The following is a 27,119-nucleotide window of genomic DNA, read 5'->3' on the forward strand; positions in this document are numbered from 1 at the left end:
TGGACAATTCTGGAGGTTGGTGGTGGTTGTTGTTTTTTTAAAAAAATATGAATACAGGTAAAGTTATACCATCACATACACCCAGTTTGAGGAGAAATGGAGGGTGGGGAATTAGCAATTGAGGGGCAGGGAGAAAAGCACATATTGCAGATATGGAACATCTACTCATGTAGATGGGAAAGGCTGGAGAATTAATTAGGGCAGAAAATGTAAACTGCATGAGTTTCCAATTGGACTTGCACACAGGAAACAGGAATTCTCAGCAAAAAGTATGGATGAGCCTTTGATATCATGGTTGTGTGTTTGTGAAACTAGAAGCTAGTATCTCAGAATATATATATTAGGGAATACAGCCTCCATAGTCTGCTCAAAACACCATTACTTTGCAATCTCCATTTTTACTGCATCTGCTGATTCACGATATGCTCTCCCTGCTTCACTGCCACCAAAATTCCAGATTCTGCATAGAGCCCAACTATACAAATCACAAAGAATAGCTTGCAAAATGTGCATCATTTTTGAATGATACAGAAATTTTGCTACCAAATTTTTTCTGAAGCATAGCATGACTTTTTCACCACAGACTTGAGCTCAGCTAAATCTAGTATACCACAAAATGTTGTCCATGTGTCCTTAAAAACATATCTATGCCTTTAAGTCATAATTCACTCCACATCGTAATATTATAACTTTGCTGACTTACTTTCCTTTCTCCTCTTCTAAACATTTAGGTACATTCCCTGTACCTTTTTTTTTAATGCTGCCAGCTGGGGTTGAATGTGTCTTTCAGTTTTTCCAATCTTAAATTCAGCTTCCGACATTTCGAAACAATTTGAGATTTTGATTTTTTTTTAAAAAAAATCCTCATGATTTTTTTTTTATAATAATGCACACATTTTTTGCAGACAAAAATACACATTTTTGTATGCTATTTTGACTAATATATATGCCTTTGTGCACATTCTCCCCTAATATAGGCATCTTTGTAAACACTGCATCTCAAAATTCAGATAAATGCAGATTTTGAAGGCTAGCTATGTTTCGGTTCATATGCTATTTTAGAAAGTGAGGATTTGATAGATTTGGCTTAAATGAATACTGTATCAGTTTTTCCTCCATCCCTGCTTCCAGCTAATGCCAAGAGGAGATGTCATATATTTGACAAAATCCATTCGAGATCCTAGGAGCAGCTCTGCAGACTCTGACCAAAGTCTTACATAGTTCAGCATTCTGCTCCCCCATTGACCAACCAGATGCCTCTGGGGAGTCCATAAGGAAGACATGAGCATAATAGCTCTTTCCTGATCATGTATCTCAACAACTGGTATTCTGAGGCATATTGCCTCTAATACTGAAGGCAGTAGTCACTGATAACTGTTGTCTCATTGAAAGCTGTCTTGTTCTCAGATTGATACTTCCCTGCCCATAACTTGGGAAGACTACTTTAAATGGTTCTTAAAAGCAACAGAGGGGAAGCCACTCATATGCAGCAACTCACATAGATTAGCTTCCTTCTGACCTCCCCCTGTACATTATCAATGGGAAAATCCCTACTATCTGCTTGTGTTGCAAAGGGACACAAGATAACCTAAAGGCAAGGCAATCCCTGATGTTGACTCACAAAATGGCTTCTTCTCCCTGTTAAACGTGTGTTGCTTTGACTTTTCTGTATCTGCTTCTTCTATCCAGTTTTTATGTGTTGTTTCTCAAGGACTTCCTATATGATTCAAAATATATGCAGCTAATTTCTAACGAAACCTTGGGGACTGACTCAGTGTACAACCTCCAAGGACATTTGTGCATGTGTTCGCATGAAATTAAACAGGATGTTGGAGCGACTTGACGGTTTCTGTATAAATACGTTTGGGGAAAATGGTTATAATTCATGACATCCATCAATCTTCCCCACCCTAGTCAGTGGTAATTAAGAGCTATGACTCAAGTACAGGCAGAACTCTGGAGTTGTAGAGGGACTCTGCCAGGAGCACCTTAAACTGCCTTACACATAAAAAAAATAAATATTGCAGGGCAAATATATAGGTGAAAACATTAGTCATCTGCTGAGTCATTCAATCATTACATGGATAGCCTGATAGTTTTGAACGACATATTAATACCTGTTTTAAAATTACGGTTCAGCTTTTAGTTGGAACTGCAATATATAGAGAGAGAGAGAGAGAGAAAGAGAGAGAGAGAGAGAGAGAGAGAGAGGAGAGAGGAAAAAAGCTATATGGTTCTTTTGACTTAGGAAAGTGAACTGCAATGAAGGTTGCAATCCTGCCCACACATACTTAGGGTGCCTTGAGATTTGTCAGTATTTTGCAGGACGGATTCAAGCACACACCAGAACTTTAGGTTTGTGCACAACATATCCACTTGAAAACCAAACCAAACATACTTTTTGTGGTTTGGGAGGCGATTTATAGTGTGTTGGATGAATGAACGATTAATGGGAAGATGTATAAACACCCCAAATCAAATCAGGATGGAAGCATGATAAATGCTCAGTGTCCTATATCTGTCCCGCAAACAAATTGCTCAGATATAGTCTAACCATCATGTGAGTTTTGTGCAAATCAACTAGGATGAATCCTGAAGAAGTAGGCCATCTGTCGTAGTTGCAGGGAGTCTCACTTTTGAATAAATAGGGATGCCCTTCTGATGACCTGCTTCATGATTTGTGCTGATTTGGTATATCCAGAGAGTTTAAGGCTGTACTCCTGTGCCTACTTACCTTATCTGCCAACTCAATGGCAATTACTTTGAATTAGACAGATACAGGATTTTGTTGTGAATCCCTCAAAGATTCAGTATAAATGGTGAAACTATTGGATTGGTATGCCTGATCTGTGCGATTCACCATCCAGCATTATTATCAGACATCACATGAGAGTTGTCGACTACCAAGAGGAGAAAGCACGATGTCACCTATTGATTCCAGGCGAGTACCAAAGTGACCAAGTGAAATTTCATTCCTGGAACTGCAGTTGCACATGCCGTGCATTCATTGAAAACTACAGATGACTGATATTGGAGGTCATGTTTGCAATGATGATCACCTGTCCTGAAATGCTATTTCTAGACCTGCAATAAAAATCATTTACATGTAATCAGCAGAACAGCGGACAGCCAAGAGAACCATTGAGCAGACACCCTATCTTGGTGATATTTTCTCTGGCTGATTAAACAGAGCTCATTAGCAGGCCTAAAAATACCCAGAAACCCATTATATTCAATGTGAAACAAAAGGCATTCGCCAGTAGCAAGCTTCTCAATCAATACACAATTGACCAGTACCAGATCTGTACTCAGCATGTTCAAAGCATTTGGAATGCAACCAATGTTGCATATAAGATATCACACCCTTGCTAATTGATCCAGAATAAGCACCAGTGCTGGATTCTATAGCCATAATCTCTGACGTAGATCAGAATCCCCATTCAACCTATATCAACATGCTTTGAAAGCCTAAAGAAACTGAAGAATACTAAACACACCACAAGGCTTCAAGAAAATTGTCTCTATAAGTCTGGAACTTCCAGCTGCTCTGTGAGTGCAAAACCATGTTTATGAAAAGAGTTTCCCACACACAAAAAAAAAAAGTCATTTGAAGCATTGCTTCTAGAGGGAAGGGGATTTTGTAAATGTTTCCCTAACTGAAAAGTACATCATTTTCTTTTCTTTGACATTGAAAGGGTGTGGATTTCCAGGGCTTAACTGAATCTAAGGCACATCCTCATTATCACTTAACATTCAATAGTTGCACTTTGAAACCTACTATGCACAGCACCAGTGTGGCTAATTTGAAGTGGCAAAAGCGTTGTGTTTCCTTTTTGCAGTTAAACAAGTCACAGTTACACAAGCATTAAGGGATCACAGTACACAGCAAACACTACACAGCAGGCATGCAAACATATGAACAGCCTGCCAGACCAGGCTAAGGGCCCATTTAGTCCAGCATCCTGTTCTTGCAGTGGCCAATCTGGTGCCTGTGGAAAACCTGCAAGCAGGGCTTAAGTGCGACAGCAACCTCCCCTCCTGTGATTCCCAGTAACAGGCACTCAGAGGCATACTTCCTCTGATAGTGGTGATGCTTCCAGCAACTGTACCTTCTTCTCCAGTAGTGGATGGCATGGTGGGGCCAGTGGTGCTCACTTGACCTCCAGTTAGTTGCATTGCTGCTCACTGGGAGGTAGAGGGTGAGGTGATACCAATGCTGCTGCGGTGGAAACACACGGTCTGGAATGCCCAGTATGCTCCGCCGGTGCATTTGCACCGCACCAGCATTGCCATGGCCTCACCCCTCTAGTTCCTTGGTAAGCAGCAGCAATGCAACTGACCTGATACTGAATAGCTGATAGCTAGGGCTCAGGATCTTGCACTCAGTGGAAGCCGCATGGCATGTTTGACTTCTGAGGCATGTTCAAAAACCGAACCATTTACTTCCAGGCTTATGGAATTTGAAAACCGAAATGTTCATCAACTGAGACGTTTGAAAACCGAGGTACCACTGTATAGCCTAAAAACACCACAGTCTCCGCTGTCCTTGATTCCAAGGAAACCGAACCCTGGGTAAGCATTTGGCAACCCTGGAATCTTGGACCACTCGGAGGTTAGGGTGGCATGCAGATAAATGTGTCTGTGTGTGATTTTAATAAAACATAACAAAATGTAATAACAAACCCCCAAAACAAAAGTGAAAGTGTTATCTGAACATACAGTTTCAGGACAAATTTCCATGCCAAAGTCAAGCGTAACAGGCCAATACTATCAGATTCTAAGTAACACAAATGGGTTTTCATTATCTTCTACCTTATTATTCCAGGACATTGTGTGTTATGATCACCAGGAGCTTCCCCATAAATACACAATTGACGCAGAAATTAGGTTTAGGTTATTGGCATAATTTTGGCCACAACTGATTACAGATTGTGAGTGGTTTGCTTAGGCATTAGTTCCGACTAGCTGCATGTGCACCCTTGCAGGGCAACGCTGACCACTGGACTCTGGCAGAGGTCAGCAAGGGAAAACATCCTGGGGGAGCATTGGTCCGGGTACAATGACCCAAGCTCAACTCAAATGCTGCCAGGGGCTCTTGCATGGCCCTAACCCCTGGAAGGGGATCAGACAAAAGCATGGCGAGCCCCTGGATTCCTTTAACAGAATACCCTAGCATTGGAGGGGTGGGCACAGCCTAACCACATCCCCTCCACCACCACTGAACCAATGCCTAACTGCCAAACCTTACAAAGTTGTGACGATTTGCTACGCAGTAGGTGAAACCCAAGTGGCACCAGCCAATCAGCCAGTTGGGGAAATTCCTACCGGGCCCCTGTCCCAAAAACAGATGACCCACAATGGCATAGCAAGGTCAAGCAAGACCCTAAATATAGGGAGGGTGGGCGGGTGATTCAGTACACATCTGCGATAAGAGGAAGCTCAATGCAGCATGCAGTGGCATATAAAGGTCCCTCGATTAATGCACAAACGATCCCATTGGCCAGATTGTACCCCAGCAACTAGGGTCCTCCAATCAGGTGTTGTGGCTTATCTAGTTGCTTCCCACCCACAACAATGAGGTTGGCCTTGATGATCTTACTGCAACGCATGCTCTCTTTGAGGAGGACAATTTATAAAGAGACTACTTTCCTCCATAAGGACTTTATTTTGCTGTCTTCCCTCTCTGGTTCTAACCACATGTGTGAGCTTAACTATGCATACTATGCCCCAGATTTTAGTTTTTGTTCTCTCATGGATGGTCTTCTCAAGTAGATAAGTTTATATAATTGCCTTTTGGGTCCCAAGGCAGTTTGTAACAATAAAAGTATAATCTTGACACACAAAAACGGAGAACAGTAAAGCCACTATAAAAACAAACACACACAGAGACACACATTAAAAACGACCAGTCAGCTAAGTTAACATCCAGTTCAAGGCCATTAAAAACCTACAAAATAAAAATATATTTACTGCCTGCTTAAAGACTATCAATGAAGAAGCCGTTTGAAGTTCTCTTAGGCTGTAATTCTAACACTACTCATTTGGATTACGTCCCATTAAATTCAGTAGGATTCACTTCTGAGTATACATCGTAATGCTTGCACCATAAGCATCTGCTAACTGGCTTAAAAAACTTGCAACATATCCTTATTCATATCTACTCCAAGGTAAATTGAGTTCAGTGGGTCTTACTTTCAGATAAGTGAGCGTAGGTTTGCGTCCTTAGAGGTGTCCTATTCCCTCACCAAATTCAAATTGTGCATTTTCCAGGTCTGGTCTATTAGCACCCGCTCTCAGACAAGAAATGGGCATCAGCTCTGCACAGAGGCTGAATAATAAGGTGAAACAGAATGAGTTAGGGGCCTTCCCCACACCCTGAGTCAAAGCACAATACCAATACTCCCAAATCAGATCAGGATGTGTGGGATTTGTAAGAAGCAAGGCTGCCCAAAATGCTGTTGACAGAGCACTGAGAAGTTCCAGATTGAGGTTAGTCGTAAAAGCAGAGCAGCAGAAGATTTTTAAATTTAAGTTAAATGCTTTTAAAATCCGAATTCACTGTACTTTAGCAAGAATAAGCATTGTTGACATCCTCCTCCTCCTCCTCCTCCTCCTCCTCCTCCTCCTCCTCCTCCTCCTCCTCCTTCTTCTTCTTCTTCTTCTTCTTGTGTTTATTACCCAACCTTCATCCTAAGGCCCTGGGGTGGGTTACAACATTAAAAACAATATCAGAAACAATTTAAAAGAAGGATATATTGTAAGTCCTATCATGGAAGTCTGTGGTTACATGACCCAAACAACCTGCAGGAAGGTTTTAAAAATGTACAAGCAAGAATATGCACCACTTTGCCTGCTCATAACTATTTTAATGTAAGAAAGAACAAGAGCAAGGCATTGTCATACTACTAATTATGGATACAATTTCTCTTTAAAAAGCTGTGCCTGTTTGCCTGAAATTTAGCAGGCTTAATCTATTCTCAGGAGAACCATGTGCTTGTAAATGTGTTCCACTTTGGCCAACAGCAGGGAACATTTCAGCCTTTTAAAAATTCCCTGTTGGGGAACAGAGGGCTTTATTTTATACAGAGGGGCTAGGAAACCAAAGCACAGAAGTGGAGAGACCTCAAAATTACACAAAACAACAAATTTTTGTTTTGTTTTTTAAAAACCACATAGTTACATGTGCAAGGCAAACCTGAGGGCTTGTGCACACACCTCTAGTTTCACAGCCTCTTCCCAGTCTGCAGGTAGGGGCAAGCTGATCATTTAAATGGCTGGTGCAACCAGCTACCTGACTTGCCCATAAATTAACATTTACTGTCAACAGGCAAGCCATGGCAAAGCTAACAGAAATTTTGTTCTTTGTTGCCATCCATCTGTTTTGAGAGACAATGGATTTTCCTAACAGAATAGCATAGTCATAATATCAATGTTTATATTTCTCAGCACTCTTAAAATACATTCAGATGTGGTGTGGTCTCTTGAGTGTGCTTCCCATACATTTTCAGGAATCTTAAAAGTGTCTTGGTTTGAGCCTAGGGTACCCAGATGCAAAAGAAGACAGGTCTACTGCACCTTTAATAGTTGTGTAGAAGAGGGAATTTCAGCAAGCTTCACTGAAATCCCCTCTTCTCTCTTGCATCTGGCCACTGTACTTGACTCAAATACTTGATTACAGATCAAGCTTTAAAAGGAGATTAGACACATTTACAGAAAACAAGCTTGTTTGTTTATTGTTAGTTGTTGTTTCAACCATCATGGTCATATCAACCACTGAAAAAAAGGATTATACACCCTATACAATATATACATAGATACAACATTAAAGCATAATATCAACCAACACAGAGAAATATAAAAACTTATTTGTATTTGTGTTTCATTCGCAATTAAATCTTTATAGTCCACTATGTTATCCTCAATGAACATTCTCCTCAAATTTTTGGGAGCAACTGCAAATCTCGCAACTTTGTCACAAATTTGTCAAAACCAGACAACAAATGTGTGATTTTCACTTGGTCATCCACATCAGGTATCTTACATAACAAATCAAGAATAAACTTAGCTCTTGGTTCAGAATACAGAAAGTAAGTATATGCAGAGAATAAGATACCATCAAAATTTTTAAAACCCCAAACTGGGATGTGCTCCTGGGCAAGCCATGTGACCTGTGACTTACTCTTGCCTTGAAAAAGTGCTTTTTGTGTGTGTGGGGGGGGGGTGTGAGATCTTGTGTGGCACCCAAAAATGTGCCCCCAAAATTGCTTTTTTGGGGGGGATGAGAGTGCAGCATGAGAACATGTGAGATTGCAGCACCCAAAATGGCTGCCGCAATCTTGTGTGAAAAAATGGGGTGTCACTTTTTCCAGAGCACTTGGGTGTTATGGAATAAGGCTATAAATTACTACCAGTCATGAAGGCTATATTACCCCATTATTGAAGAGGATGTGCCTCTGAATCCCAATCTGTTATGTATTGAAGTTCTCACCCTGACCACCAGGGGTATTGTGTATATCGTTTTCACTCAGGTCCACATCAGTTACTTTAGGCGGGAAACCCTGAGTTGTGGTTGCTACAATGTTGATAGCCGGCTGCCTATAAAAGCAGGCCGGCTGAGCTATTTGCTGTTCAGTTCTGTTCTGGCCTGTGAATAAACAAGAGCTGTTTGAAGAATCACTGTGTTGTCTGATATGTTCACCCACAATTCAACACAATTGTTGAGGAGCACAAGTCTGGAAGTGTGCTGTTGCACTCATATTCCACTTGTGGGCTTTCCAGGGGCATCTTGTTGGCCACTGTGGGAGCAGGATGCTGGACTAGATGGGCCTTTTGGTCTACAGGTCTTCCTCAGTCATTGCTACCTGGCACATTTGACAATTCTTAACAAAAGAGTAGGTCGCTTTGGCAACTGCTAGTGGCAAGAAGTACAGCAGATGCCTCTTTGCCCATCTCTGCTGCCTCATCACAAGAAAAGCTGTCTTTCTAGCTGCATTTCCTCTTTTAAAGCACAGGTGCTTCTGTCAAGAATGGAAGTGCAGAGCTGAGATAGAGATGGCTCTATCTGGGAAATCTGGAGCTATTTTTTCCCCTGTCCAAGCTAGCCTTGCTAACTTCCTTTCCCGACAGTGCTTCTGTGCCTTCAGCAACATCAGCAGGGCCTGCTAATAGTACCTCACTACCCTTCACAGCCCTTACATGCCTCCAGCCTTGGGAGCATGGGTGCAGAAAGGGAGATGGTGGAAACCGGTGAACAAATTTAAGAAGGGTGCAGCTCTCGGCCTGCTTATCACATGAGGGAGGGAGTACACCTTAGTTCCTCATGTCCTTTGGTGCGCTGACCTGGTAAACAGAAAACCATGGTTCTCCTCCCAAGAGAACAAGCCTCAGTAAGCTGTTCCCTGTGTTTTGCATTAATGAGAAAGAGAAACATTCAAACAGTTCTTTCTTATGCGCAAATTTGAGGAATTAGGGGTTTGTTTCAAATATACTTTGAGAACAAAACAGAAACTGAACTGAAAGTTCGATCCTGCCTTGTTCTCAGTAATTTTAGTTTAAACAGGCTGTAGTCTCCAAAGTTCACACATCACATGAAACTATGGTTAGGTTAAAATTGAAAGCAGAAGCTTCTGATCTGCTTGCAGGCAGAAAAGAAGATGAAAAGGGAGGGAAGTACTTGACCCCAAAACTTGTAGCAAGCTCATTCTTGTAACAGGAAATGTGGCTTCTAATCTGCAACCCTAAATATGTATTCACAGAAGTGATCCCTGCTGAACTCAGTGTGTCTTACTTCCAGATATGTGGGGTTAGTATTGTAATCTGAATGAATATTTTCTTTGGAAAATTCAACGAATTAGAAAAAGCAATATTTTATGGGGTGTGTGTATGAAGTGGACACTTTTGAGGTTTTCTAGTACTAGTGTGCTTAAAAAGACCAAAAGTAAGCTGCATTGTGCTTAATAGAATTATTCAACAGAGGTTTGTAAGAATCACTGGGCTTTTTCATGTTGACTATGAAACAGAAAGTCTAGATGGATAACTCATTTAGAGCTCCTATTAAAAATGTTTTGATTACCACTGAATTGGACTATCCTAACATTGAAAAAGAAAACCCTGGATTTTTTTCCAAGCCAGTTCTAGGATGCTGGGCTCCCTGATTTATATGCAGTGTTCAAGTAAAATGGCAGATCCTATTTAACTGAAATCTGCATCATCATTACATAGTTTACCATTTTCTGCTTTCAGTGATCCTGCGATGTATAAACAGAGAAAACACAAATCCATGAAGACAACCTATTCATCGTAAGCAAAAGCATTTGTGTCTCATTTCAACTAGCATAAATTGCTGCAAATTACATGAATAAAGTTCAAGTTGAGTTTGTTATAGACCTTAGGATGCAGTCTGGAACCACTTCTGTTCTGTTCACATGAAGCTGAAGCTGGAACTTAAGTGTGTTTAATTGTTTATTGCATAGCCTACAGGGCTTGTTTCAAATTATTTAGGCCGTGGGACATTTAACTGGGCAGGGCGTGTCTCCAAGGGTTGTTGTCTCTTTCCTGGCTTAGCCTTGTAAAGACACATGGAACCATCTGATCACGAAGAACCAGATGAACTGGGGATTGTTGGGGATTGTAATATTATATTGTTACTGACAAGTGGAGTAGTCAGGTAAGCAGCACACAGTCAGCACTAGAGCAGCTTGCTAAGTCTGCTCTTGGAAAACAGAAACCACACTAGAGGCTTATGTTACAGGGAAAATCAGATAAGAAAACGTGACATGACATTTAAAACACACACACACGCTAGAGGTGCAGTCATCATGAAATTAGGTTGCCAGGGTGATTTGATACATGAAAGGAAGACTAGTTGATGATGTCTATGTATCTCGTGAATTTTGTTTTCTTTAAGCCTAGCCCAATCCATAGCTACTATCTATGGGAAAAAATTACAAATGCACTACTAATTGAAGACAATTCAAGATCAGCATGCTCACCTGCTAGTGTTTCAAAGGAAGAGCACAGCCGAGGAGCAAAAACCACAGAAACAAAGCCAATCCCATCTGGGACACATGGTACCTCCAGGCTGCCACTATTTTGTGGGAGGGATTTAAATGCACACCGGGGATTTCAGTTTGTGCAATTAAAGTGGATTAAAGCACTGTGTCACCCTTGCACAACCCACTTTTTTTTTTTTAAAAAAAGATGACTGGACTTTTTGTGGTTAGGAAAGTGAAATGCACTGAAAAGTGTGGGAAGACGAAAGGGAAGACCTGCTACATACTAGCAAATCAAGGTTGCCCAATAAAAACTAATTTGGACCTCCTGTACAAAACCCCTCTTGTTTAAAACATCAGGTTGTTTGCAAGAAGGAAAGTGACAGGAAAATGCACTGGAATGTGTGGAGTAATACTTGCTTGACGCAACATCATTTAACCACTTTGTAAACAAATCAGGATGAATGCTCAATAAGCAGGTTGTCTGGAAGTGACTGTATTCACACCAGAATTTCACTTATCTCTTAAACTTTGCTCCAACCCAGAGACTTCACCTTTTAAATATTTCACCAGTTGTGTGTATTTACCCAGTCAAAAGGGATAATCCAAGGTGACTAGGATCCAAAAAGCTCCTTAGGTGCACCCAGTAACTTCCATGCACCCAGTGGGATATTGGACTCCCCCACTGGACAGCTTAATCCTGCCCCCTCCATGCCATAACAGTTTTGTGTGTGTGTGAATTTGGAAAGACATAAGTCCAGAGCCCCCTTGAGTTCACAAAATTGGTCCATTGTTCTTGAGATTCTGGCTGAGGAGAAGTGGGTTCTCACCATGTGCACAAAATATTCTGCAAAGGAGGATGCAGTGCATTCCAGCCCCTCACAAAGAAGAGGGTGGATTAATGTGTCACAGACATTCATTAAAACTGTAATAGTGCCAGAGCATGAATTTGGAAACAACAGCCTAGCTATAGAAAAAATCCAAATTAACCAGTTTAACCGGTTGGCTTTCTGCCATAGCACATCCACTGAGTGGCACAGATGGACTAAACTGGATTGATCATTGCCCAATTGTTCCTCGCTTCTTTGTGAACGGAAATATGAAAAGGGGGGGAGGTCTACATGTACCCAGAACTGTGAGGGGAAGAAAAGCTTGCCAGCTCCAATTGTTTTTCCAGCCAGCTCCAGATGGTTTCTTTCTAGACATGCTTGGTTAATGAGGCAACTTCAATTGCTTATCTATGGGAATGCTGTTGACTGTCTTGCTCATACCATCTTCCAGAGAAGATACCACAACCACATGAAAAAGTGGTCTCCCAGTTGCCGCAGCAGAGATTTTATTGAATTTGCATTGCACCTCTTGTTGCTTGACTTCCTAGCTTATTATTTGCTCTGGGAATTCCCAGTTGCTGGGAATCAAAAAGCAGGAGAGTGCTGTTACACTCAGGTCTTGCTTGTGGGAGCAGTAGGTGGTGGGGTGGGGTGGAGATGCTTACCTGACCTCCCAGCAGGTAAGTTGCTGCTGCTTACCAGGAAAGAGAGTTGAAGGAGCAGAGAGGGTGGTGCAGTGCAAATGCTGTAGGAGTGCCAGATTGGCTCTGCTGGTGTGCTTGCGCTGTGCTAACCATGCTGCTGCCTAATGCATCCCAGGAAGTAACTGCAGCCCATCTGCTAGGAGCTCAGGTAAGCACCCCCTCCCTGCTATGTCATCCACTGCTAGTTTGTAGACTTGGGGAAAAAATAAGAGAAGACTAGAGCCCATCGTTCCACCTTTTACAATCAAGCAGTCAATTTTTTTCTAGTTTTTAGCTGAAATCCCATTTCTGGTAATGAACCTGTTGGCAGCCTGGACCTGACTCTGCAAGGTCCACCCCAGCGCTTAGTGGATCAGGGCCTTTGGACATTGCTGAGGGACACAGGGCCCATTGGCAGTGTAGGCCTGGATCTGCAAGGCGTGGGGTGACATAGAAAATGGAGGCGATGCACACAGGATATTTTATTCCAGAATAAATGAATTTGTATTTGTTTTTTCCATGGAACCCACACACCATCTAGATCCTTTGCATATTTTTTGCCCAGAAAATGCCCAGAAATTGCCCACTTCTTGAGAAACTGGTTTCATTCCAAATATAAAAGTTGATTGCAGATCCGTTCTGCACTAGCCCTCAGTGTGTCCATTTGAAAACAGATGATGTGGTCCCAGCAATGCAGTGTGCGCACGAATCCACACCTGCCCAATGACACTGTGAGTGTGCATATATCAAGATTGTAATTTCCACGTCCTTCTTCATTCATCTGGGGCCTGTGCAGGGAGTAAAAGGTGTGGATAACCAAATCAAGGGGAGGCTTTTTAGACATGTATCAAATAACCACCCTAATCCTTCTGGATGATAGGATCTAGAACAGGAGTCAGCAACCTTTTTCAGCCATAAGCCGGTCCACTGTCCCTCAGACCATGTGGTGGGCTGGTCTATATGTTGAAGAAAAAAAATGAATGCATTCCTATGCCCCACAAATAATCCAGAGATATATTTTAAATAAAAGCACACATTCTATTCATGTAAACACACCAGGCAGGCCCCACAAATAACCCAGAGATGCATTTTAAATAAAAGGGCACATTCTACTCATGTAAAAACACGCTAATTCCCGGACCGTCCGTGGGCCAGATTGAGAAGGCGATTGGGCCGCATCAGGCTCACGGGCTTCAGGTTGTCTACCCCTGATCTAGAATCAATCTAGGCTGAAATTGGCATGTTGAGTACAAGCACAAATGATTCTGGATTGAGGAAAAACTCAACTTTTGCTTTACACATAGGCTAGTGTGTATGCAATGGAGAAGGCTTGGATAAAGCCCTTTTCCCTGACAGATTACCTTTCTACAAATGATTCTCTCTCTCTCTCTTTTGTACTGAGGGTGGAACATTTCCAATTATTTAACCCTCCCTCCAGTTCTGTTGTAATAATACAGTTCTAGGAGGAAAGTCCAGTGTGTGGTTTCCCCCACCATGCACTAGTAATGCATGGAAAGCCAGCTTGAAGATACAACTCAGAAATGTACACTGGAAAGCCAAGAGGGTGGAACATACGGGGACAGTAGGTGTGTGATAACCACAGTGGGGGCGCTGCTCTCTGTGCAACTAATATCATGTTTCCTTGATGTAGAGACTTCCCCCACTTGGTGAACTTGTGCAGGGTAAGTGTCTCAGGAAAAGGGGAAAAAAAGCCCACCGAAAGGAAAGCATTTCTTCCTCCTCCTCCTCTCTCTGCATTGCTCCGTCTTGACACCAGTTTGGTTACATCCAAGTGAGAAAGAGTGGCTTGGTTTTGACTTAACACATATGTAATTGGACAAGCAGGATGTGGGTTATCAATGCCCAGTGCGTAGTGGCAAGTCGAGGGACAGGCAGGCTACATCATCAGTGGTGTGGTTTGAATGTGCAGCAGCTCAGTTGTAAAACACTGCGGGGGGGGAGAGGGGGAGGCAAGCAGGCTGCAAAGCTCAGATGAACTTGTAAAGCGTTTGGCTGGTTAGCAACACTAACCTGCTCCGTCAAGTATTGCGATGGCCTCGGGCAAATGTTTTCCTGCCCTTGAGAGGTATGTGCTTGACCTTACATTCCTCTCAGTACTGGCAAATGCGAAAACCTGTATTCCTCCTTTACAAATGCACCTGGGCATGAAAGAAACACGTAGATTTGGGGAATACAAAGGACAATGGAGGCACCAGATAGAGGAAAGGGCCCGTGGGCCTTTGCCAGGTGAAACAAAGAGAGCCACACGGCTGAACTGTGGCCAGAAAAGGGAATGAATCCCAAATATGATTGAAAAATTACCGAGCTGTTTCAAAGGTAAAACACTTAACCTGGAAAATGCAAGTAACAAAGGAAATAGAAAGTAACAAAGAAAATAATCTGAGGGGTAGGGCAGGAAATCTTATGCCCACACAAATATACAGTACAATCATATACATCCACATTCATACCTGAATCCCTCTCCACTCCTATTTATTTATAAGTTCCACTCCTCATTTGTAATAATGGGCCTAGTATTAATTTTGAATTTTAAAAATGCATATCATCAATATATAACAATTTCCAGAGGGCAATTACACTAATATGATATAAACTACATGTTAGTATATAGATGTTAAGCTAACTTATCTCCCTATATTATATTTGCACTAATCAGTCATCACGTTATTTTCATTGGCTGTTTCCCAAGATTCTAAAGGGGTGAAGGAGGAGGAAGGGGGAAGGAAGAAAAAGGAGGCTGTTCGTATCTGTAGTAAATGACTTGAGCAAGTGTTAAGGGAAGGTCTTGGTGGGGAAATAAGATTCTTTCTGTGAGAGACAGCTTTAATCTTCTGGTGATAGGATAGAGAAAGGAGGAACCGGGGAAGGAGCAAGTGGAATTGTGTAGGGGTAAAGGTGGCGCTTGAAGGAATATGGGAAGTAGGGAGAAAGGTGGTGTTGAAGGACCTGCCTCTCAGTGTGTGATAAAAAAAAAATCAGCTCATTGGGGAAGAAAACTGGAGATGAGAGGAGTTGGGGGGGCATATGGAAATAGTTGTGGTTAAGGTGGGCATTTGCAATGCTGTGGAGGAGAAAGAGAGGGTACTGAGAGAAATGAGGAGGACTATGCCACTGTCCTCCCCCTCACACTATACTCAGACTTCTCCTTCTGCAATTCATCAGCTGCCTTATACGAGAAGGATAAAGGATGCAGCACCCTCAGATATTCCATTGTAATATCATGCAATGTATTTCACACCTGGTTCCATGTGTTGCCTTCAGTATGAAGTTCCCAGATTCTGGAAGTTCTTTTTTCCCTTTTTTTGCTGTGCATGGCAGACACTTTTGTCAATATATGAGCATCAGACCTCATCAAAACAAAACAAAACAAAACAAAACAAACCAGCACTGTGAACAACATCCATCCACTGAACTGAACTTTCTCTAACTGAACAAGCCAACTGACATCCTTGCTCTTAAGAGTCTCTGCATTTGAAAGATACAGTGACATATAACAGCACAGGGTGAGCGTGCAAAGGGTGCTGCAGGAAAGAGGAGGAGGCATGATGGGGGCGGCGTCCGTACAAAGGAAAGTTGAAAGAAAAGGCTGCAGAATAGGAGGGGATGGTGGCTTCATACTTGGGCGGAGGGTGAAAAGGGTGCTCAGTAGTTGCAAGGTGTGGGAGGAGGAATATACAGAGGCTGACCCAAGGGGGTGGATGGTGTGCAAGAGGAAATTGCACAAAAGGAGGAGGAGGGGAGGCATGGACATGGGGGGGGAAAGGAAAATGGTTGCAAAGTGGGGCTGCAGAACCGAAGTGGCTTCAAAAATAGGGTTGGGGACGTGAAAAGGGGGTTTAGTAGCATGAAGGGGAATCTCTATGCAACATACAATTTGGCTGTTGCCCTTTTACGTGTTCAGACCCAGAGACCCCCCCCCTAAATAAAGACACGCCTGACTCAAATTTTAGTTTTGGTTTTTGGCAGAATTTAGGCCACAACTTTATTGATTACAAAAAAAGTGAATGGCTGCATAGGCTCTGGTTCAACTAACTCCTACACCCTTGCAGGTAGCGATGACCCAGAGCTCCATCATAGGTCATGTGAAAAGCCTGGGAACAGACTCTGTTCACTCCCCAGATGCTCTCCAGGACTCAGGCACAGGCACAACCCCCTTTTGGGGGTTGACCAAATCAAGCTGAGTCCCTGGATTCCTTTAACAGAATACCCTTCACATAGGGATGGCGAGACCGTTCTCCCATCCCTATCACATGAACCAGTACCTATCCGCAACCTTACAAGTTGTGATGAATTGCTATGCGGCAGGCGAAACCCAAATGCCTACAGCCAATCAGCCAAGTGGGGAAAATTCCTGCCTGCCGTGCCCCTGTCCCAACGACAGACAACACACGACGGCATAGCAAAGTCAATCGCAAAATGCCCTAAAATTAGGGAGAGGTGAGCGGGTGTTCCGATGCACGAACCGAAAGAGGAAGCTCTGGGACATGTGCATGGGTTTATATAGGTCCCTTAATCCATTTAGAAGAAAAAGAAGAGAGAAGAAGAGTTTGGATTTGATATCCCGCTTTATCACTACTCTAAGGAGTCTCAAAGCGGCTAACATTCTCCTTTCCCTTCCTCCCCCACAACAAACACTCTGTGAGGTGAGTGAGGCTGAGAGACTTCAGAGAAGTGTGACTGGCCCAAGGTCACCCAGCAGCTGCATGTGGAGGAGCAGAGACGTGAACCCGGTTCACCAGATTACGAGTCTACCGCTCTTAACCACTACACCACACTGCACCTCATTGGCCAGATTAAACCCAGCAACGAGGGACCTACCAATTGGGTGTTGTGGATATCCAATAGACCCACCCACAACAAGGAGGTCAGTCTCCAGGTCTCACCGCAACACACGTCCTCTTTTATGGAGGACATAATTTATATCTAGTTTGGCCCTTAGAAAGGAAATCACAGAGCTGGAAAGGTATAGAAAGGGGAAGCCAAAATGGTCCTTTGTTCAACAAGCCTCCTCTTATCTTTCTGCATCTAACAAAGTAGGCTTTGGCCTTGTGAAAGCCAAAAGCTTATGCCTTGCAAAATCTGTTGGTTTTTAAGGTGCCACAAGACTTTTAGTTCATATTCCTGCACTCTTTGATGCTCAGGGGAGTTCAGAAAATGTGTTCAGTATTGGTAATCTCCTTTAAGGGTGAGCTCCCTGAAGGAAAGGTGGTGTGTCCATGTGTCAGAATAATAATAGTAACTGTGGAGAACCCACCATGCCGTTTTCTGGAAAGATGGCCAATATGCCTTGGGAGAACAGGGCTCTAGTACATTTGGTCAATATGTAGAATAGGAAGCTTCAGCACATGTGACTTTCCTTATTTCTGCATGACAATGTACAAAATTTCCTCTTTTAGTACAGGAGCTCTGTCCTCCTTTGCCACTCTTCACTTTTCCTTCTATAGCTCTTTAAATTGCACATCACTGATGCCATGGTTTCTGTGATAGGGGATTACAGTACTTCCCCCAAATTACCATCTTCTCATTCTGCATTAATTTCACTGAGACAGATGAAAGGGTTGTGTCATCACTTCCATAGATTGCTAAGTAGGGCTGCAGAAATAAGTTTTTGGAAAAGACTGAATGATACGAATTGGGTCAATTCAGATCTTGCTAAGGAAATTTGGAAAGCCAAGGGGCCTTCCTTGCTGTTGTATTCCTTTCATCCTCCACTGCCATATCACTACTGTAATCCCACCTCCATTTTGAATTCAAAATGTGCTGAATTTCTTTCCACTCCAGGGCTCCTAGAACAGCTTAGACTTTACTCTTTTCTGTCCAGCTCAAAGTGGAATTAAAACAGTGGTTTCAAATAGCACTTGATATAGTATCTCCATTCTTAAGAAGCCCACCCATAATATTCATTCCTATAGGCAAGAGTCTCTAAGCATGTGGAAGTCCTATCTAATTCTAAATCAACAAAGGTCTCCTATTTGAAATCAGCTTTCTAAATTAATGATTTCCTGTTCTCTGGCAGCTGTAGACCCCCTTGATTATTATAAGAATAAGAATAAGAATTTATTATTTGTACCCCACCCATCTGGCTGGGTTTCCCCAGACACTCTGGGCGGCTTCCAACAAAAGATTAAAAATACATTAAAATGTCAGACATTAAAAACTTCCCTAAACAGGCTGCCTTCGGATGTCTTCTAAACGTCAGATAGTTGTTTATCTCTTTGACTTCTGATGGGAGGGCATTCCACAGGGCAGGCGCCACTGCTGAGAAGGTATTTTATTAATTTCCTCCTTGAAATCAGACCAATGGTACCATTTGCTCACTCATAATTTACCATTTTTTATTAGTAGAATTGCACTTAAGTAAAGAAAGCATTCTTTTTTAAAAAAATCATCTGCTTCTGCTTAAAGTAATTTTTAAAAAGACAAAACTCTGACTATGATGACATGTAGTATGATATTATTTATTTACAAAAAATACTTGTAATGGTATTTACAATACCATCACAAAAAATATCATAGCAGTTTACAAAAAATTATATATACACATTAAAATTACAAATCACCATTACAGAAATCTTTTTTATTTGTGGTCTGCATGAGCCTGGCAGCATAGAAAGGTTTTCAGCAAATGTTTAAAGGTTAACATAGAAGATGGCTGCTGAATCTCTGTTGGAAGTGCCATTCTAATTCCCCATAATACTCTGGAGCAACATTACATTGGGTGCATTTGGGAAAATTGAAATGGTGCTACCTTCATCCAGTGCTGATTCCAAGCACTGCTGTTGCTGCTCATTGATGCTAGAGACCACCAAGATAGAAGAAGGGTCTCTACAGGGCCCCCAGAAAGCCAGATCTGGACCTATTTATGTGCTTGCATTAGGGATTTTATAAATTAATTATTTGAGCCTAGTGGAAGAAGTTGTAGTAGATGTTCTATTTAATATGTGGAACTTAAATTTGTAACCTCAGTGTGGCTGATTTTATTTTATTGCTGATTTTGGCACTTAATGTATTAAACAGTATGGAAACGTCAGTATATTCTGTCCTTAGTGAAATCTGCAAAGTGGGCAGGGAAACCCAAGAGTTCGGGCCGGGAAGCAGAACCATGGACAGCTCCACGTGGAGCTGGGAGGAATTCAGGTGAGGTGGCTATGGGCATCCCAAAGCAGCAGACTGTGGTGTTACTCCAGCAATGGTCTGGGCCCAACTGAAGATTTAAATGTATAGAAGAAGGCTCAGATCAACTGCACCACCACCACCTAGGGAGCCATTGCTGCTTAAAGCACCATGATAGATTCCTCAGGCAATAGCTGAGGGAACTATGGAGACTTTGGCTCTGCCAGCATTTCAGAAATGGCAACCTTGGAAGAGGACAGAGCAACCTCCAGAAGATGTGTAGATGGCAGCTCCTGGGATTCACCTCACCTGGAGGTCCCTGTCAGAGCAGTGTCTTCTGGAGTTTGCTCCAGTTGCAAGTTCTCTCTCCTCTTCAACATCCTCTGGCTGCTGCTCATGACACTGTTACACATATTTGTTATTGAACTTGTGTGTGTCCCTTTTAGATTTGTGCTGGTTCATGCGTTCCCAATTCTGCTGCTCACAGTATGGAATCAAAACATGACGAGCTTGTGAAATGATTTAATTAATTGCCTGTCTCTATAGCATCCTTATGTTTTTAACTCTCTCCTCACCAGGACTTCTGTGTGTGAGACAGGAACTGACACTAACATCTGCTCTCTCTGGAATTCATTTTTTACTAGGGACTTTATGACAATTATGAAGGGGGCAATATATTCCTAGGCAATGCAGCATTATAATTCCTGCCTACTATCTCCTCACCACCCCTTTGCAAGTCACCACACATCACTACTAGAAAAAAAATCCGGCTAGAGATATTTCTTGCTGCTTAACTTTGTGTTAGCTGGCTATGCATTCATTGCTCCCAGACAGTGGTATTTCTAAAAGTAAGAATGCTGGGGGGGGGGGGAGAGATATATACTAGAAACAGAAGAGACATTTGCTTCAGATTGGTTTTGCAGGCAACTCTGTTAAATCCACACTTTCTGGGGGGGGTGTCAACTAAAACACAGCTATCCTTCAGAATTTGCACTTATTCAGATTTAGCAATGCAGCTCTCCAAACAATGTTTACAAAATGCATCTATTAGGATGAAATGTGCATCCAAAATGGATGTATTTGTAGAAAAATGCATTCACGTTAGGGAAAACTGCTTGCAAACATGTATACATTAGACAAAATTATATAAAAATGTGTCTGTTAAGATAAATTCACACTAAAAGGATGCTGAATTGCTAAGGTTTTCTTAAGAAAAAAATGCAAATTTCTGAAGAAATGTGGCAAACTGAACAAGACCGGAAAAATAATATATTCAACAGCTACACAAAGCAAAATGGGAAAATGTGTCTGTTAGGAATAGAAGGATCTGTCAATTTCTGTTTATTTTTCCAATCTTGTTCAGTTTGGCATAGATCACTGTGACAAAAGTGGCACATTATAGCTAGGAGATGTGTTATACCTCTTTTGGCCACTTGCTGATTATGTCTCTAGAATATATCAGACCTTTGCAGGAGACCTCCCTCTGAATGAATCCTGAATTACTAGACCTGAATATATATATATATATATATATATAGATAGATAGATAGATAGATAGATATAGATGCAGGTTTTGGTGTCCTCGGGTGTCTTCCCGTGTAAAAGTTGGGGTGTCTAGGCGACTTTTACACGGGAAGACACCCGAGGACACCAAAACCTGCATTCCTGTACCCGTGAAAATCTACGAAAGCAAATAGATATATATATATATAGATATAGATATAGATATAGATATAGATATAGATATAGATATAGATATAGATATAGATATAGATATAGATATAGATATAGATATAGATATATAGATATATAGATATATAGATATATAGATATATAGATATAGTGTGATGGAATAGAAAAACCATAGAAAATAATCCTGGAACTGTGGGGGGACCCCATATTCATTCATTCATTCATTCATTCATTCATTCATTCATTCATTCATGTGGGTATTATATACACTTTGCATCAACAAAAATGATCCCAGGTCAGTCTACAATAAAATGCAATAAAAATACAATAAATACAACAGTAAAATTGCAACATTGTTAAAGCAGCAGTATGTGAACCAAAAAATCAAAAGGCCTGGGAGAATAAAAAATATCTGTGTGGTGTCTCAAGGATGACAGAGAAATGCTAGGCAGGCTTCTCTAGGAAAGGAGTGCCATAATCAGGGTGCAACAATATGACAGAGCATATAAAATATGGAAATGATCAGGGATTAGATCTGGGAGGGATAAGAGCATAGAAAATGATCATATATTGGTCTGTCTAGCTAAGCATTGTCTACACAGACTGGCAGAAACTCTCCATGGTTTCAGGAGGTGCCAGGAATTGAACCTGGGACCTTCTGCTTCCAAGGTGTATGCTCTACCACTGAGCTATCATCATTCCCTTTGGTGTGCCCTGTACAGCTAGCTAACATTGAAATTATTGAATGAGCTGACGTCTTATAATAATTAGAAATAAAGATTACTAAAGCAATTAAGACGAAAGGCAGCAGTCCATGGCCTGTGTTCCCTCGGCTTTGCTTGACTGGAGGAAGGCATTCCAAACTATGTTGTTTCAGGAACTATATTTCCCGATCCACAGGTAGTAATAATAGTGAGCTGGTGGTTCAACATTGTTTGATTATTGACTATTTAATTTCTATACCGCATAGTTTATTAAAGATATTTCTAAGCGGTGTATAGAAAACAGAAGCAACAACAGACAAGTTAAACAATATACAGTGGTACCTCAGGTTATATACTCTTCAGGTTACATACGCTTCAGGTTACAGACTCTGCTAACCCAGAAATAGTACCTCGGGTTAAGAACTTTGTTTCAGGATGAGAACAGAAATTGTGCTCCGGCGGCGCAGCGGCAACGGGAGGCCTCATTAGCTAAAGTGGTGCTTCAGGTTAAGAACAGTTTCAGGTTAAGAACGGACCTCCGGAACGAATTATGTACTTAATCCGAGGTACCACTGTATTGCAAGTATACACAGTAACATATAAAATGGTACATGAATGCAAAGTTACTGAGATATATAAAAATCAATATCAATTCATTTTCTTTCTGACACACCCTTCTTCTGACATGCTGAAGTCTAGCTGGTCATGAGCTGAGGACTAGATATGCTCATTGTGATTCTGTCCACGTAGTGAATGATGTTCTTCACCCAGGGACGTTCAAGCTTCACACAGACCCTGGAACCATCTCTTAATGTTAATCTGCAAGACAACAAAAGGCAAGCCAATGCAAATAAGCTATGTGGCTTATATTCTTGTTCATAGTCCAAAACATCTGGAGGGCACCAGATGAGGGAAGGCTGTTCTACCCTTGGCTTGGATGCATGTTTGTCACATTATGGGGGAAAGGAGCTTTGTGTGGGGATGTGCTTGCAAGGGGAAAGTGGTCTTAAAAATATAATGCTGGTCTAAATGAACTTTAGTCCAGCTCAGCAAGGTCTAGTTTTAGACAATATACCCTAGCGTCAGGTTGCAGAAGAGAGCTGTGATCATGACGAGATAAGCTGATGTTAGCAATCGCCCCTTAAGTGCGCTAGAATAAGTGCTAACAAGGCCTGGACCTGATCTTTATAACAATAATATAACATTGATTTATAACTATACTTGTAGGAGTTAATAAAAATCTCTATAGTCAGCACTTACTTAGTAGGAATTAGTGAAATGTCACATGCCTGGTAAACATTTTGGAGGAAGGGACTATTTGATTTATAGAGGTAAGCCCATGGTTGGGTTACTGGTGTTGAATGCTTGCCTATCCTTTAAGTGCATTCTAGGATGGCATGAGAGTCTTCCACTAGCCACTCAACTGTCCCCCTTTTGATGTTCATAAGAATTCCTCTGGCTGTGTATGACCTAAATCATCACCACAAGAATATGCCAAAATAATAGCAAACCAAGGCAGTATACATGACCCAAGCACACACCAATGTGCCCTCTTTTTGCAAATCACATCGAGCTTTTATTATAATCAAGCTGAATAGAAACGTTGTGGGGGAAATAAATGTCTGGTGAGAATCCCACTGCAGATCTTGCCATAGATACAAGGCCTACACTAATTTCCGTAAGGAGTTTGAACTGATGGCTGCTTAGAAGTGAGGGGATTCTTGGCAGACTTACAAAGGCCCACAAGAATATGAATCCAAAGGAACTGTTTGGGCCTTGGCAGAACAGATACTCACATTGCGTCTTTTGCTAGTCCATGTTCCAGCTTCTCGTAATCAACAACTCTTTGCTTCTTGATTGGTTTTTCACGATACCCCTTACAGACACTTCGTGGCCTGGTCTGAGACCCAAGGCTTCCTAAAAAAGACATAAAATAAGAGGGGGGAAATGAAGCTTTCACTTTTATTTTATTTTTTTGTTTTCCTTAAAGTATAATCCCACCATGTGATGTGCAATCCATTGCAGATTACCAGTCTGGAAGAGGAAGTTTGAAATTGCATCAAGAAGCAGAGAGGTGGTTCATGTTCTCATCAAAGTATGTTGCTCAGTATCAGCTATGCCCAGAACCCTTTTTGTTGAATATAAGGGAGCTCTGGACCCAGCTGAAAGAACAGAAAGCACCTGGCACACGTTTAAAGGGGCAAACAGGTTGTCATGGTCAAGGGTCTGGAAACCAAGCCATATGAGGAATTGTCGAGTTGGGATCCCTGCCAACTCTACAATTCTATGATTCTATGATCCCAACAAAAATGTGGATAATAAGAACAACAGAACATGATTATATCTTCCACAAAGATGGAAATGCTTCAGGGATGCAACAGAATCAGTAGACAGTTGCCACACCTGGAATCAACAAATGTGCCAACCTTGGTTTTGCTTAGTTTCTAATTTTTCCAGTCTTAAATTCAGTCCTCTACATTTCTATAGCAGTTTGCTTTCTCTTTTTTTTTAAGTCCTCATGAAAATTCGCCATCACTTTAAGGATAATTTCTCGTATTATGCACATTTATTATGTGCTTTTGCCTAATATACACATCTTGCAAACCTATTTTCCCCAACAAAACATATTTTTGTATGTTGTTTTTGCTAATATAGGCATTTTATGCACACTTTATCCCAGCATGTGCATTTTTGCACTGCATCGGGGAAACTGCATTGCAAAATTCAGAGTATTTCAAAGGGTGTCTGTTTCACTTGACCTATTGAATTGGAATTTGCAAATTAGGGAGGCTCTCCTTTAAATTTGAAGCAAATCTTCTCTCCATCTCCACCTGCACACACATATATCATACTTTATCATCATCCATAAAACAAGACCTTGTATCTGTTTCAGGAACTGGATACACAATAAAATGGATTGGGGTACTGGCTGCACTGAAAGCTGTTTTGCCAGTATCTAAAGCAATATAAGGATTTTATCCCAAAAAGCAATTTGGATGCTACTGCTGAATAGCAGAATAAAATCACACACATACCTCTTATAATGCATACACTGAAGAGCTCAAGGAAAGCAATGGCAAGAATGGCTGCTATATAGAATTTCATGGTTGGACCTTTCCTCAGGTGACGAGAGTGCAAGTATCTCAAGAATCCCTTCACCAGACCTTTATAGGTCACTGGACATTTCCTGTGCAAGTGGCGTAATGGGGAGGATGTGAAGCAGATGATCATTTTTGTCCAACAAAACTTTTCTGTGCTGTCACTCACCAGAAGCTTTTTTCCTGTTACGATATGGTCACTTTCTAACATTTATCTGGTTAGTATTATTTCAGGCACAGAAAAGAAGTGTGGTGGAAACCAACCTAGTGACATCACTAAGCTGTATGTGAAGCCACATAAACCAGAGCGAAAACTCAGCTCAGAAAGCCAGCTCATATAAACAGATGACCTATGGTGGGACTAGGAAACCCCAGACCTGAAAGATAAATGCATCCCACCAAGGCTCTCAGGATAGTCCCTAAGGTCACACCCCTTACCTGCCCTGCTCTGCTTCCTTTGGGTGCTTTTGGATGGCTGGACCATGTCCTTGATAATCTGATAATGATAGAATGAAAGTCACAGGAAACAGTGGTGTCTTCATGAAATATGGTTTTATTCACACCTTTAAACAGAATGTGTGTAAGATGGAAGGGTGTGCAGCATTAACACTTCAACAGAGTTTGTTCTCCCATTAGATATCTAGGTGGTTACCCAATGCCACTGGATTATCACAGAACAGAATTGGGCACCTGTATGTTCCCAGCTTCAGCTGCAAGTTGATAATAATAAAGCCACTCTGGGCGGCTTCCAACAAAGATGAAAAATACACTAAAATGTCACATATTAAAAACTTCCCTGAACAGGGCTGCCTTCAGATGTCTTCTGAATGTCAGGTAGTTGTTTATCGCTTTGACATCTGATGGGAGGGCCCTCTACCGAGAAGGCCCTCTGCCTGGTTCCCTGTAACTTGGCCTCTCGTAGTGAGGGAACCGCCAGAAGGCCCTCGGAGCTGGACCTCAGTGTCCAGGCAGAACGATGGGGGAGGAGACCCTCCTTCAGATATACTGGACCGAGTTGAGATTGGTCCCAGGTCTATTGTTCTCCTACACAGCAGTAAGGAACCTATATCAGCTCAAGGGCTGCATTCCCTTCTGGGTGGAGAAATGAATTTAAATTGTATGTTTCTATAGTAGGCTAGTTTCTACATGCACATAAAAATGCACACCTGTCCTCCATCCAGGCAAGCATGAGGCATGATCAGAGTTCAAGGACACATTCCAGTCAGGTAAAAGCTCATCTTTTGGAAGCATCTCCAGCGACTAGTTTCTGTGGCAGCCAGTCACCTATAGTCCAAAAGATACAACAGACTTTTTGAAAGCCATTAACTTAACAAAGAGGTTTGTTTTGATCATTTTAGCAGTCTCATTTTCTACAGAATCTCATCCTACAGGTGTAAAACAACAGGATTGGAGGGGACACCGAAGATGACAACCAGGTTAACTCCCAATCCCATGATAATATAATAATCACACACACACACACACACACACACACACACACACGAGTTAAGTCCAGTCAAAGGCGACAGCATGACTAAACTGCTTCTGGCGCAGCAGAACCCAGTGATGGAAACCAGAGCGTACGGAAACGGCTTTTATCTTCCCACCGCAGTGGTACCTATTTATCTACTTGCACTGGTATGCTTTCAAACTGCTAAGTTGGCAGGAGCTGGGACAGAGCAAGAGAAGCTCACCCCGTTGTGCAGATTCAAACCGCTGACCTTCCAGTCAGCAAGCCCAAGAGGCTCAGTGGTTTAGACCACAGCGCCACCTGCTCCCCTATTCAGCACTCTAAGGGAATGCATCTCCATGTAATTTCATGGCAGACTCTAGAGCTACACAGACAAGATGCAAAATTACACTTGCTCCTAATAATATCCTTCATGTCATCAGGTGGAAAAGCAAGATGTCAACAAAGTGTCCCTGAATTGCTGGAATTTGCTCATATTGTAAATATAAAACTACTTCTGGAAATTGCCCCAACAAA

General features: G+C 41.8%; 1 protein-coding gene and 1 long non-coding RNA gene across 2 annotated transcripts in view; one reads left to right on the top strand and one right to left on the bottom strand.

The window, feature by feature from the left end:
• LOC310843942 overlaps window positions 1–27,119 on the top strand; it is a 142,695-nt gene that overhangs the window by 45,371 nt on the left and 70,205 nt on the right. The window lies entirely within an intron of this gene.
• Window positions 22,617–25,269, bottom strand: LOC310843794 (uncharacterized protein). The gene is made up of 3 exons (XM_083737546.1): window positions 25,070–25,269; window positions 23,831–23,951; window positions 22,617–22,853 (listed from the first exon to the last, which is right to left on the bottom strand). The coding sequence occupies exons 1-3, from the start codon at window positions 25,263–25,265 to the stop codon at window positions 22,730–22,732; spliced, it is 441 nt and encodes a 146-aa protein (XP_083593672.1). The 5' UTR covers window positions 25,266–25,269; the 3' UTR covers window positions 22,617–22,729.

Source organism: Podarcis gaigeae (genome assembly GCF_964106915.1).
Source record: "Podarcis gaigeae genome assembly, chromosome: 4".
NCBI classification, from domain to species: domain Eukaryota; kingdom Metazoa; phylum Chordata; class Lepidosauria; order Squamata; family Lacertidae; genus Podarcis; species Podarcis gaigeae.

Bases quoted from the DNA above. Each gene is read 5' to 3' on its own strand.
- LOC310843794 (XM_083737546.1), bottom strand. From the start codon at position 25,265: ATGATCATCTGCTTCACATCCTCCCCATTACGCCACTTGCACAGGAAA. The intron at 23,952-25,069 runs GTATGTGTGTGA...TGTCTTTTTTAG, and splicing joins CAGTGTATGCATTATAAGAG to GAAGCCTTGGGTCTCAGACC. The intron at 22,854-23,830 runs GTGAGTATCTGT...GTTGTCTTGCAG, and splicing joins GGACTAGCAAAAGACGCAAT to ATTAACATTAAGAGATGGTT.